The sequence below is a fragment of the Colletotrichum gloeosporioides genome (assembly GCF_011800055.1).
Source record: "Colletotrichum gloeosporioides strain Lc1 chromosome Unknown consensus_79, whole genome shotgun sequence".
Taxonomy (NCBI): domain Eukaryota; kingdom Fungi; phylum Ascomycota; class Sordariomycetes; order Glomerellales; family Glomerellaceae; genus Colletotrichum; species Colletotrichum gloeosporioides.
Genome location: NW_025544724.1, coordinates 232,855 through 247,766, shown reverse-complemented (window position 1 = coordinate 247,766; position 14,912 = coordinate 232,855). Strand labels below are relative to the sequence as shown.

General features: G+C 56.9%; 1 protein-coding gene across 1 annotated transcript in view; it reads left to right on the top strand.

Annotated features, from left to right (window-relative positions):
- Positions 1–14,912, top strand: part of GCG54_00015507 (uncharacterized protein) — a gene marked incomplete at both ends in the record, with an annotated part of 30,388 nt that extends 15,476 nt beyond the window's left edge. The window contains one exon of the mRNA XM_045415290.1: positions 1–14,912. This exon is cut by the window's left edge and continues 15,134 nt beyond it. Within this exon, the coding sequence (XP_045259288.1) occupies positions 1–14,912 (14,912 nt within the window).

Sequence of the window (14,912 nt, the reverse complement as noted above, 5' to 3'; positions counted from 1 at the left end):
TTACCATTGATGGATCGACCATTCGGTCTGTCATTGTTCAGGTACCGACTCAGACTGCTCTGCCTGGCGTTTTCCTCACCACTGTTACAAGTGGCTACGATGGCTCAGTTACGCAGACATCCACTTTGCCTGTTGCTACTGTTGGAGGCCTTCCCATCCAGACCGTGGTTGTGCAGGTCCCTACGGCCACAGTCTCCGACGGAATCCAGTTCACCACTATCACCAGTGGTTACGACGGACTTCTCACCCAAACGACGAGCCTTCCCATTGGTACAGTTGGCGGCGTTCCGGTCCAGACAGTCGTTGTCCAGGTTCCTACCTCTACGGATCCTCTTGGCGCTCTGTACACGACTCTCACAAGCGCTTATCCCGGCTCGGTCACCTTGACCACCACTCTCGCCCCGGCTGGTACAGGTATTTCTGAGCTGGGTACGGTTGTTGTCCAGGTGCCGTCCGATGTTCTCTCCGGTGCGACTCGGTACACCACTCTTACGAGTGGATATGACGGTTCTCTACTGCTTACGCAGACTGGCATCACCACCGGCGCAGATGGTCTTGCTACTGTTATCGTTTTGCAGCCGACTGGAACACTTACAGTTCTCCCGTCGAACAGCGCAAGCGCTACCGAGTCTGGCGACCCTGCCTTGTTTATTACGATCACAACTGGATACCCAGGCTCGGCTATCGCTACCCAGACCGACTCGGTTACTGGTCCTGATGGCCTCGTCACTGTCGTCGTCCAGACTCCCACGATCACTGCTCTGCCTAGTCTTGACTACACCACTATCACCAGCGGATACGACGGCTCGGTCCTGCAGACCCTTATCGGATCAGCGACTGGAGCAGACGGCCTTGCTACCGTCATTGTGCAGGTTCCTACTGGATCTATCACAGTCGCACCGGCAACTTCAGGAACTAGCGTGCCCGGCATCTCGTACACCACTGTCACTGAGACTTACGATGGCTCGTTCCTTCAGACGCTCATCGGCTCAATCCTTGGTCTTGACGGTCTCGCAACGGTTCTTGTGCAAGTTCCGAGAATCAGCATCGATATTTCAATCTCTCTTGGCTTGCCTTCCCTCGGACCGGGTGCCACTCCCTCGATTACCATCGATCCTTCGGCCACTACCAGTGTCCCTGGCTTGTCATACACCACCGTCACAAGTGGCTACGACGGCTCAATCATCCAGACCCAGCTTGGGTCCGTCACCGGCATCGATGGACTCGCCACTGCTGTCGTTCTGGTACCCAGCACCGCGGCCACTCTGCCGACTTCTGTTACCGAGAACATCATCTCGTACATCACGGTTACAACTGGCTATGATGGTTCTATCACTTTGTTCCAGACTATTGCACCCGCAGCTTCTGGCCTGCCTGGCACCGTCCTCGCCCAGATCCCGACTGCGGCAGGGCCCATCACGGCGCCGACAATCACCACACCTTCACTTACCGGCCCAGGCGGAACAGTCACAGTCACATCGTTCGACCCGAGCATGACTGGTTCTGCTTTCATCACAACGACGTTGTCGCCCTCTCGTCTCAGTGACCCGGTCACGGTGCTCATCGCGGTTCCTCGGCGACTCTTGTTGGTCACAACCTCGATCCCAGGCCTGTCATCTGTGCGGACGTCAACAATGCCCATCGGTCTCGACGGCATTCAGACCGTCATGGTACAGGTCCCAGCTCTCTCGACCCCCACAGCACTGTCAACGCCTACGATTGGCGCGATCACCACCGTCACAACTCCTTATGCAGGCTCCGTCACTTTGATCCAGACCCAGACTCCGAGCAACATTGGCGACCCAACTACCGTGCTTGTTCAAGTTCCAGAGGCGCTGTTCGAGATCACCTCAACGCGCTTCGGAGCAACTTCTGCAGGAACGACCACGGTATCACCAATCGGCACTGGTGCTCCCACAGTCATCGTCGATGTTCCGGGAGCCTTCTCTACCATCACAAGTGGATACTCCGGTCTCATTCCGTCTACCACCACGATCCTGCCTACTGGTCTTGATGACATTGGTCTTGTTATCATTCAGACGCCGACTGCTGATGTCAGCTCAATCGGAGGCACCATCTTCACCACCGCTCCTGGTACTGGCCTTATTCCGACTACTACCACGGTCACCGGTACTGATGGTATCGTGTCTGTGATTGTCGAGACCCCTACATCGGTCGTATCGCCTGGAGCTACCATCTTTACTACCATCCCGGGAACTGGCCTTCTTCCCACAGCTACAACAGTCACGGGTACCGATGGAATCGTTTCGGTCATCTTTGAGACCCCCACTTCAGTGGTTTCTCCTGGAGGCACGATCTTCACAACTGTTCCGGGCACTGGGCTTCTCCCGACCGCAACAACAGTCACCGGAGCCGACGGCATTGTTTCTGTTATCTTGGAGACTCCCACCATTGGCGTGCCTTCTGGAGGCACCGTCTTCACCACCGTTCCGGGAACTGGCCTTCTTCCGACGGCCACCACCGTGACTGGTGCAGACGGAACCGTGTCTGTCATTTTTGAGACTCCCACTGTCTCGGCGACCGCCATTCCCACTACCGTCTTCACCACGGTACCCGGGACTGGGTTGCTTCCTACAGCAACTACGGTCACTGGTGCCGATGGCGTTGTCTCTATCATCTTCCAGACTCCCACGACCTCGGGCGAGCTCCCCACGGTCTTTACCACGATACCTGGAACTGGTGCTCTCCCAGCAACACTCACAGTCACCGGAACCGATGGAGTGGTCTCAGTCATTTTCGAGGCACCCACAGTCACTTCGGGAGGTCTTCCCACGACCATCTTTACCACCGTTCCTGGTACCGGTCTACTTCCCGAGGCCACGACCGTCACGGGTGCAGATGGCATCGTTTCGGTCATCTTCCAGACACCGACAACAGCTGCACCAGGCGCCCCGACTACCGTCTTTACCACGGCACCTGGCACTGGTCTCTTGCCCGCGACCACAACGGTCACCGGTGCCGATGGTATTGTGTCTGTCATCTTCCTCGACCCTGTCACCTCTGGCGGGCCTACAATCACGCCGACCGCAGCCACCACCGTCTTCACCACCATCCCAGGCACTGGAGTCCTACCCGCCACCAACATCGTCACCGGTCCCGATGGAGTGGTTTCGGTTATCGTCTCCGAGGCCACGGCCACAAGCATCCCTGGAGTTTCATACACCACGCTTACCACGGGAGGCCCAGCTTTGGCTACAAGAACCATCCTGCCATCCGTTCTTGGTGATCTGGCAACTGTTATCGTCGAGACTCCCACTTTGGGTGCCAGTCCTGGTGCTTTTATCACGGTCACCTCAGCTGGCCCCGTGCCGACCACTTTCACCCTTCCCCCGGCTTCTCTGGGCGAGACCGGTACTGTTGTGATCGTCCCGGCCACATCCTCAGACCTGGCTGTCGACCCGGCTCTGTCATTCACCACAGTCTTCTCGGCTGGCCCAGTCCCTACGACTCTAACGATTTTGCCAGCTATTTCGGGAGACCTCGGTACTATCATCGTGGTCCCGACGGTATCTTCGGACCTTTCCATTGATCCGGCACTTTCACTGACTACTGTATTCTCTGCTGGTCCTATCCCGACAACCTTCACTCTACCACCTGCAGTCAGCGGACTGCCAGGCACGGTTGTGATCGTTCCTTTAGCAACCTCTTCGGACTTGCTTGTCGACCCCGCTCTCGAATACACCACTGTGTTCTCTGCTGGCCCCATCCCGACGACCTTCACTCTTGCTCCAGCATCCAGTGGGTTGCCAGGCACAGTCGTGGTCGTCCCCTCGACGACTTCTTCGGACCTGCTCGTCGACCCGGCTCTCGAGTACACCACCGTATTCTCCGCTGGTCCCGTTCCCACCACCTACACCCTTCCTGCGGCGGTCAGCGGTCTTCCTGGCACGGTGGTTGTTGTTCCATCAGCAACCTCGTCAGACTTGCTCGTTGACCCCGCCCTGCAATTCACCACTGTCTTCTCTGCGGGTCCTGTTCCGACTACGTTCACAATCACTCCGGCTGTCAGCGGCTCTCTTGGTACAGTTGTCATTGTGCCGTCAGCAACTTCCTCGGACTTGCTCATCGACCCCGCGGTACAATATACGACCGTCATCTCTGCGGGTCCTATTCCTACAACTTACACAATCCCTCCCGCATCAAGTGGTCTCCCTGGTACAGTTGTCGTTGTTCCTATAGCTTCATCCGATCTGTCGATCGACCCTGCCTTATCACTTACAACGGTCTTCTCTGCCGGTCCAATCCCGACGACTTACACGCTTCCTCCAGCAGCAAGTGGTCTTCCAGGAACTGTCGTTGTGGTCCCTACCGCTTCATCCGATCTGCCCATCGATCCGGCGTTGTCGTACACAACCGTCTTCTCTGCCGGTCCCATTCCCACGACATTCACTCTGCCGCCCCTCCAAAGTGGTCTTCCTGGTACTGTGGTGGTGGTCCCGTCCGCCACCTCGGGCTTGCCAATCGATCCCGCGCTGTCATACACGACTATCTTCTCCGCTGGTCCTATCCCAACCACCCTTACGATCCCGCCTGCGGCGAGTGGCCTTCCAGGTACCGTCATCATCCAGTCTCCTGGCGTCTTCTTCGACACTATCACATCGACGTACGATGGCACCGCTCCCGCCTTGTCGACTGTCTTCCCTACTGCGGCTGGTGAAACCGGCACTGTTATCGTCCTTGTGCCTTCCGGCCTTGTACCTTCTGCCACGGTGCCGCTGACGACACCGACTCTGACCCGCAGCCAGGTCACGATCACTTCTCTTTACACTGGCAGGATTCGCTTCAGCACCACCATTGGTGTCAGCATCCAAGGAGATCCAACTCTTCCAGACACGGTCGTTGTGTACGTTCCCTTCACCGAGGGCGTATCTGCGACGCCGACGGCAACCCCTGGTGCAGTTACGACGATTTTCACCGGAATCCCCGGAACTTTCGTGGGCCCTGTCACCACAACATTGCCTGTTGGTCCCGACGGCATCGAAACAGTACTCATTCAGACTGCTCTTCCTGGTGTCACTCCTACCGCCACTGGTCTCACTACGATTTTCACTGGTATTCCGGGAACTTTCGTGGGTCCTATTACCACGACACTGCCTGCTGGACCTGATGGTATCGAAACGGTACTTATTCAGACTGCCCTTTCGGGCGTCGTCCCAACTGCCACTGGGCTTACCACGATCTTCACCGGCATTCCGGGAACCTTCGTGGGAAGCTTGACAACGACGCTCCCGGCCGGCCTTGATGGCATTGAAACAGTGTTGATCCAAACTGCTTTGCCTGGCATTACGCCGACCGCTACCGCCATCACGACCGTTTTCACTGGTATTCCTGGAACATTCTTGGGTTCCCTGACGACGACGCTTCCCGCCGGCCCTGATGGTATCGAAACCGTTCTCATCCAGACTGCGTTATCAGGAATCATCCCGAGCGCGACCGCTGCCACGACAATCTTCACGGGTGTTCCTGGCACCTTCTTGGGTTCTGTGACAACTACTCTGCCTGCTGGACTTGATGGTATCGAGACCGTTCTCATCCAAACAGCTCTTCCAACGGGAGGCCCTACAGGCACTCCGACCGCCAGTCCGACCGCAGTCACTACGGTATTTACTGGTATCCCAGGAACCTTCATAGGATCCCTGACAACCACTCTACCCGCCGGCCCAGATGGTATCGAAACTGTTCTGATACAGACTGCATTGACTGCTATCCCAAGCGCAACTGGCCTGACGACGATCTTCACTGGCATCCCTGGCACTTTCGTCGGTTCTGTGACAACAACCTTGCCCGCTGGCCCTGATGGAATCGAGACAGTTCTCATTCAGACTGCTCTTAGCGCTATCCCGACAGCCACTGGTTTGACGACGATCTTTACGGGTATTCCTGGCACGTTCTTGGGTCCTCTCACGACCACGCTCCCGGTTGGTCTTGACGGCATTGAGACTGTTCTCATCCAAACTGCTTTGAGTGCTATTCCGACCGCTACTGGCCTTACCACCGTGTTTACTGGAATCCCAGGCACTTTTGTTGGACCCGTCACAACAACTCTTCCGGTCGGTCCAAATGGTATCGAGACGGTACTTATCCAGACTGCTCTGCCCACGGCAATCCCGACCGCAGTTACTACCATCTTTACTGGTATTCCGGGAACATTCTTGGGCTCCTTGACAACAACTCTGCCCGCCGGTCTTGACGGCATTGAGACGGTACTCATCCAGACCGCCCTGCCTACGGCTGCCGCTGGCGCGATTACCACGATCTTTACTGCCGTTCCTGGAACCTTCTCTGGGATCCGCACTACAACGCTGCCAGTCGGCCTCGATGGTATCGAGACTGTCCTTGTGGAGAGTGCCTTGCCAACCGCTGCCCCGAGTGTCACTGTCACGTACACGACCATCTTCTCGGGCATCATTGGCACGTTTATTGGACCTCAAACATCCACACTCCCCGCCGGACCTGATGGTGTCGCAACTGTCATCATTGCTTCTGCAATCCCGTCTGAGAGCATTCGCTTCACTACGATTCTCACAGGACTCCCGGGAACATTTACCGGCACTCAGGTCACCACCTTGCCGGTCGGCACCGACGGCATCGCCACCGTCTTGTTGCAAACCGCTCTGCCTACTGCTTCGCCAGTCTCGTACACGACACTGCTTACAGGTATTCCGGGCACCTTCGTCGGCACTCAAGCAACTACTCTGCCCGCCGGCACTGACGGCATTGCTACTGTGTTGCTTCAGACTGCCTTGCCCACTATCGCACCTGTTTCCTACACGACTCTGTTCTCGGGTGTGCCCGGTACCTTCGCGGGCACCGTGGCCACAACGCTCCCTGCCGGCACGGACGGCATCGCAACTGTCATCTTCCAGACTGCCATCCCCACGCCCACAGTCTCGTCGCCAGGAGTTTCTTACACTACGATCTTCTCGGGCTTGCCAGGTACATTTATCGGCACATTGGCAACCACCCTGCCCGTGGGAAGCGACGGCATCGCCACAGTTATCTTCCAAACTGCTCTCCCTACGGCTACAAGTGCCCCTGGTGCTTCCTACACGACTATTCTGACTGGTGTACCGGGAACTTTCATTGGCACTCTGGCAACCACCTTGCCTGCAGGCCCTGATGGTCTTGGTACTGTTCTCTTGCAAACTGCTTTGCCGATTGCAACGTCAACTCCTCCTGGACTGCAGTATACCACGATTCTTACTGGTGTGCCGGGAACGTTTACCGGAACTCAAACCAACACTTTGCCCTTGATTTCTGGAGCCACGATTGGAACAGTTCTTTTGGAGACCGCCATTCCCACCGCTAGCCCGGTCGAGTACACGACGCTGCTCACTGGCGTCCCCGGCACTTTCATCGGAACCCAGACGACCACGCTCCCGATCATCAGCGGCACTGTTGGCACGGTCCTGATCCAGACTGCTCTGCCTACCGCTCAAAGCATCGACATTACGTACGTCACCGTCATTACTGGCGTCCTGGGCACATTTCCTGGAACCCGCGCTTCGACGGCCCAGCCTACTGGAACCCAGCGAACCGGTACCGTCTTCTTGGAGACGGCGATTCCTGCAATCACATCGAATGCGGTGTCGTACGTCACAATCGTCACTGGAATCCCGGCGACCTTTACTGGTACCCAGACCCGAACCTTGTCTGGTATCGGAGCAGATGGCCTCGGCACTGTTCTCTTGGAGACTGCGCTGCCCATCACAAGCCCGATCTCCTACACGACTATCTTCTCTGGCATTCCTGGAACGTTTATCGGCACACAGGCTCTCACTCTGGCCCCTGGTACTGATGGATTGGGTACTGTTGTCTTACAGACTGCCATTCCCTCTGTCCCTGTTCAATCGTTCACAACCATTTTCTCCGGTATCCCGGGTACGTTCCTTGGAACTCAAACTCGTACTCTGTCTGGTACTGGCGCAGATGGCCTCGGAACGGTTGTGTTGGAGACGGCATTGCCAACGGCACTCGCTCAGTCCTACACGACCATCTTTTCTGGCGTTCCGGGCACCTTTGTCGGCACTTCAACGCTTACCCTTCCGGGCACTGGCACAAACGGTCTCGGCACTGTCGTACTTCAGACAGCCCTGCCTACCGCGCTCGCGGCTTCGTACACGACGGTCTTCTCAGGCATCCCAGGAACTTTCCTCGGAACCCAGACTCGCACCCTCTCTGGAACCGGTGCAGACGGTCTTGGTACAGTCGTTTTGGAGACTGTCTTGCCTACGGTATTGGCTCAGTCTTACACCACGATTTTCTCTGGTGTCCCTGGCACGTTCGTGGGAACTTCGACGCTCACTCTTCCTGGCACTGGTATCGACGGACTTGGCACGGTCGTCCTTCAAACGGCTATCCCTACCGCAAGCCCAACTGCGAGCCTCCAGTATACCACGCTGGTAACAGGTATTCCTGGATCCTTCATCGGAACTCAGACGACTACTCTACCTGTGGTTGGCACTGGCAACTTGGCTACGGTTCTGCTCCAGACTGCCGTTCCTGTGGTATCTTACGTGACCCAGATCACGGGCATTCCGGGCACTTTCGCTGGAACAAGCACTCGAACCCTACCTATCGCTGGCACTGGCAACGTGGGCACAATCATCCTGGAGACAGCCGTTCCTTTGGCTTCATTCACGACCATCTTCAGCGGCGTCCCTGGCACATTCGCTGGAACGCAAACTCGCACTTTACCAGCTCTTGGCACTGATGGTCTGATTACGGTTGTTCTTGAGACTGCTGTACCCGAAGCTACTTCATCGGCTCTGCCATCTGTCACGGTCATCAACACGTCCTATGTCACGATCATCACGGGTGTCTTTGGTACTTTCGATGGAACTCAAACAACGACCCTTCCTGCCGCGGTCACCAATCCTGGCTTGGTCACTGTCGTACTTCAGACTGCCATCCCCAGCGCTGGCACAACTGCGTTCACCACGATCCTCACAGGCATCCCTGGCGCCACTTTCCCCGGCACCAGGACGAGCACCTTGCCCGTCATTGGAACGCTCGGAACTGTACTCCTCGAGACAGCCATTCCCAACGCGCCCGCAACGTCGTTCACGACGATCTTCACTGGAATCCCAGGAGCCACGTTCGTCGGCACTCAGTTGAGCACCCTGCCTGTCACCGGTTCCATTGGCACCGTTCTCGCAGAGACCGCTCTCCCTGCCATCCCGACAACGTCGCTCACCACCATTTTCACTGGTATTCCCGGGGCTACTTTCATCGGCACGCAGTTCTCGACTTTGCCCGCGACTGGAACGATCGGCACAGTGTTGGCTCAAACTGCTCTCCCTGCCCTTCCAACGACCTCATTCACCACGATCTTCAGCGGAATTCCAGGGGCTACCTTCGTTGGTCCTCTCACTACTACGCTTCCAGTTACTGGCACAATTGGCACGGTTATCATTGAGAGTGCACTGCCCGCGGTGATTTCATACATCACGGTCCCAACAGGCGTGCCCGGCGCAAGCTTCGTCGGCACTCAGTTCTCTACCCTACCCGTCACTGGTGCCATTGGTACTGTCTTGGCTCAAACCGCGCTCTCGGCTGACATTTCGTATGTCACAATTCCCACCGGAGTGCCTGGTGCTACCTTTATTGGAACCCAGTTCACCACCCTCCCGGTGACTGGCACCGTTGGTACGGTTTTGGCCGAGACTGCTATCCCTAACGCAGTCACATCTTATACCACGGTTCTCACCGGCGTCATCGGCACCTTTGCCGGCACACGAGCAACGACTCTTCCAGTTACTGGAACGCTTGGAACTGTGCTCTTGGAGACAGCTCTTCCAGTGCCGACGTCGTACACAACGCTCATTACCGGAATCCCGGGCACATTCATCGGCGCCCAGACAACTACCTTGGCAGGCTCAGGAACGGTTGGCACCGTACTCATCCAGACCGCGCTGCCTCTGCCGCCAGTCACTTCGTACACCACGATCCCGACTGGCACCATCGGCACGTTCGCTGGTACTCAGACCATCACCCTGCCGCTTACTGGCACTTTGGGCACCGTTTTGCTCCAGACCGCCATCCCGCCTATTGTTACTGGCTACACCACGATTACTCGCGGTGTCACTGACACGTTTGTGGGCACTCGTACTTCAACGGGCCCGGTCAGCGGAACGCTGGGTACGGTATTTGAGGAAACGGCTATTCCGCCTTTGTCTACATCATACGTCACTCTCGTCACTGGTGTAATCGGGACATTCGCGGGTACGCAGACGACGACTTTGCCTGTTACTGGAAACATCGGCACCGTCTTGCTCGAGACAGCTTTGCCTGTTCCAACTTCCTACACGACAATCTTGACTGGCGCTCCTGGCACTTTCATCGGTACCAGGGCAACGACTTTGCCAGTCTCAGGCACGCTGGGTACAGTTCTTCTAGAGACCGCACTTCCGATTCCCACTTCGTACACGACGATTCTCACCGGAACTCCTGGCACTTTCGTTGGCACCCGCGTGACTACGCTACCCGTCAGCGGCACCCTGGGCACCGTTCTTCTGGAGACTGCCTTGCCAATCCCCACATCGTACACCACGATTCTCACGGGCGTCTTCGGCACTTTTACTGGCACTCAAATCTCCACGATTGCCGGTACCGATACCATCGCAACTGTGGTTCAGCAGACTGCTATTCCGTTCCCGACCACATACACCACCATCGTCACCGGTGTCCTGGGCACCTTCGTTGGCACTCGCACTACTTCGCTCCCTGTCAGCGGTACTCTTGGTACGGTTCTGTTGCAAACGGCGTTGCCTATCCCAACGTCATATGTCACCGTTACCACCGGCATTCCTGGCACCTTCACCGGCACTCAGGTATCAACGATCCCAGGATCTGACACTGTTGCCACCGTGGTGCTTCAAACGGCCCTCCCCTTCCCTACCTCGTACACCACGCTTCTCACTGGTGCCCCTGGCACATTTGTTGGAACCATAACTACAACTTTGCCGGTTTCTGGCACCCTCGGAACTGTCTTGCTTCAAACTGCTCTCCCCCTGCCGACATCATATGCCACGCAGACTACGGGTATTCTTGGTGCTACCTTCCTCGGCACCCAGACAACGACAATTGGATCCGGAACCCTGGCCACGGTACTCCTCCAGACGGCCCTTCCCTTCCCTACATCGTACACTACGATCTTCACGGGTGTCCCTGGAGCCACTTTCCCAGGAACGCAGACGGTTACTCTCTCTGCTACCGGCACCCTGGCAACAGTCTTGGTTCAGTCCTCGGTTCCTATTCCGACGTCGTACACAACCGTCTTCACAGGCATTCCGGGCGCCACCTTTGCGGGACCTCAGACTTCTACACTCGTAGGATCTGGATCCATCGCAACTGTGCTCATCCAGACCGCTCTGCCAATCCCGTCGTCGTACACCACGATCGTCACTGGCCTTGCCGGAACTGTGTTCCCCGGAACCCAGACGGTTACGCTTTCGGCCACGGGAACCCTCGGAACTGTTCTGCTTCAGACCGCCATTCCGTACACGACTGTTCTCACAGGAATTCCTGGAACCTTCATCGGAACCCAGGCAATCACCATTCCTCCGGTCGGAAGTCTGCTTGGTACAGTCCTTCTTCAAACCGCCTTGCCGCTCTCATACACCACAGTTACTAGTGGAATCACGAGCGACTTCACCGGCACAAGGACTCTTACTCTTGATGGCACGGGCACCAACGTCCGAACTGTCGTTTTGGAGACCGCCATCCCTGCCCAGGTCATTGTCTCTTACACGACAATCATCACAGGTATTCTCGGCACTTTCGCCGGCACTCAGACGTCCACGGTTCCCACAACTGGACCTGGCCAGAGCCTCGTCACCGTTTTCTTAGAGACCGCTATTCGCCCGATTTCGTTCACGACAGTCTTTAGCGGAGTCATCGGCAACTTTGCAGGCACTTCAACCGTTACTCTCCCCACGACCGCCGGGCAGGCCCTTGGTACCGTGGTTCTGCAAACCGCGCTGCAAACCACATCCTACGTCACGATCCCTTCGGGCGTACCTGGCAACTTCCAAGGCACCTCACTCATCACCTTGGACGGCACTGGTCTCATCAGAACCGTCATCGCGGAGACGGCCTTGCCAACGACCTCGTACACAACTGTTATTTCAGGAGTTGCTGGTAACTTCCAGGGCACTTCTCTGATCACTCTGTCAGGCACTGGTCTCATCCGAACTGTTATTGCCGAAACCGCGATCCCAACGACTGGTTACGTGACAATTCCTACCGGCGTGCCCGGTAACTTTGCTGGAACTTCGCTCATCACTCAGTCTGCCGCGCCTGGCGCCACGCTCATCACCGTCTTGGCCCAAACAGCCATTCCGACCACCGGCTATGTGACCATTCCTACCGGCGTTCCTGGTAACTTCCAGGGTACGTCTTTGATCACGCAGTCGGCTGCCGCGGGTGCCACCTTGATTACTGTCTTGGCTCAAACCGCCATTCCCACGACGGGATACGTGACAATTCCCACGGGTGTACCTGGAAACTTCCAGGGCACATCTTTGATCACGCAGTCCGCCGCCGCAGGAGCAACGCTCATCACCGTGTTGGCCCAAACAGCTATTCCTACTACGGGTTACATAACAATCCCGACTGGCGTCACTGGCAACTTCGCGGGCACCTCCTTGGTCACTCAGTCCGCTCCCGCAGGTGCCACGTTAATTACGGTACTCGCTCAGACTGCTATTCCTACAACAGGATATATCACCGTTCCCACTGGTGTTACTGGCACCTTTGCCGGCACATCTTTGGTTACTCAATCTGCTGCCGCGGGAGCCACTATAATCACGGTTCTAGCGCAGACGGCGATTCGGACGACGGGATACATCACCATCCCTACTGGTGTGACAGGCACGTTCCAAGGCACGTCTCTGGTCACGCAATCCGCAGCTGCCGGCGCTACGGTTATCACCGTTCTCGCGCAGACAGCTCTGCCAACAACCCGCTTCACTACCATCCCAACTGGTGTTGCGGGCAACTTTGCCGGCACGTCGTACATTACTCAATCTGCTGCCGCGGGAGCTACCGTTATCACGGTTCTCGCGGAGACGGCTATCCCGACCACGAGCTACGTGACCGTCCCAACTGGAGTTCCCGGAACCTTCCAAGGCACCTCGCTGGTGACTCAGTCAGCCGCCGTGGGCGCCACTCTGATCACGGTTCAGGCACAGACAGCCCTGCCTATCACGACGACGACGACCGTCCTCACCGGCGTTCAAGGTGTCTTCGCTGGAACTTCATACCTCACCCTTACTGGCAGCGGAACTATCGTCACTGTTCTCGCCCAGACTGCCCTGGCTCAGACGTCCTACGTGACCATACCCTCTGGAGTGCCTGGCGCTACTTTCACCGGTACCTCATTGGTCACTCAGTCTGGAACAGGCCTTGTCAGGACGGTCATCGCAGAAACTGCCCTGCCCACGACAACATATGTCACAATTCCTACGGGTGTTGTTGGAGCTACCTTCACCGGCACCTCCTACGTTACTCAGGATGGCACCGGTCTCATCAGGACCGTTCTCGCCGAGACAGCAATCGCACCAACGACGACATACGTCACTGTTCCTTCTGGAGTTACTGGAGCCGCTTTCACTGGCACTTCCCTCATTACCCAATCGGGCACTGGACTGACTAGAACCGTCATTGCGGCCACGGCCGTTCCCATCTCGACCGTTTACACGACCATCCCGACTGGAGTTGGCGGTTCTTTCTCGGGAACTCGTTACTCCACCGTCAGCGGCACCGGCAGTATCATCACCGTGTTCGCGCAGACTCGCATTCCCACGGCCACACGAGTCGTTACGCAGACGTCCTCGCCATCGGGATGTATCCCCACGCCCGTCGCAAGCCCTACTGGACGCTGTATCAGCCAAGCACAAGTCAACGCCGTTCCGATCCCGACTCAATGTTCCAACTTGGATAACACCCTCCTCGGCGGGGTCCTCACCACTCCTAGTACGTCGCAGCTCAACGCTTGTCAAGCCGCGTTGGGCAACTATGCCACCATCCCTCAGGTTGCGGCTTGTACCGTATCCGGCCTCAGGCTCCTCGGCACATACGCTGAGTGTATTAGGACCGGTCTTGCGAATGCTATTGGCTGCGTCAGAAGTCTGCCGCTCTCGTGTACTCAGATCGAGGCTGCCACTGGTGTCGCTGCCATCACGGCGCAAGCCAACGTATGTATCGCAAACTTGGGAATTTTTGGGTACTCTGGACTTTTCGGCAGTACCGTCAACTTGGCAACCTGCATCACGAACAACGCGGCCACTTCTGGTCTGGCGGTCCTCAACTGTATCGAACAAGGCACCGGCCTGCCCATCAACAGCTCCAGAGCAAACACGGCGGTACTATGCCCGTCCGGAACAGCTTGCGCACAAGTCCCCACGGCTTGCGGAGCCCTTCTGGATGCGTCGTTCAATTTGACGAACGGTCTCGAAGCACAGGTCAACCTCTGCCAGGCGGCTCTGGTGGTCAACTCTATTCCAGGCGTTCTCAGCACGACTCTTGCGAACCCCTTGGGCACAGTCGACTGTCTGGTCGGCAACCTGCTCACGACCGTCAACAACCTACTCAGTCCACAGCAGCAATACGGCCAGTGTTTCCTGCAAAAGATCCAAGGCAGCTGTATCACCAGCTTGCCCCAGACCTGTCTCAACATCGGCGTGGGCGCCCAAGCGAGTGGGCTTGCCAGCAACGTGAACGCGGCGGTATCAGTCACGGATCTCCTCAGCTGTGTCACGAGTCTCGGCTTGCTGGCAAACAGAGTCGACCCCAACTGCTTCAACGTCAGCTTGGGCTCACAGGGCATCGTTTCTTGCCTGAACCTCAGCTTGTTCGGCGTCGCCACCGTCAATGTCGTCACCAAATAA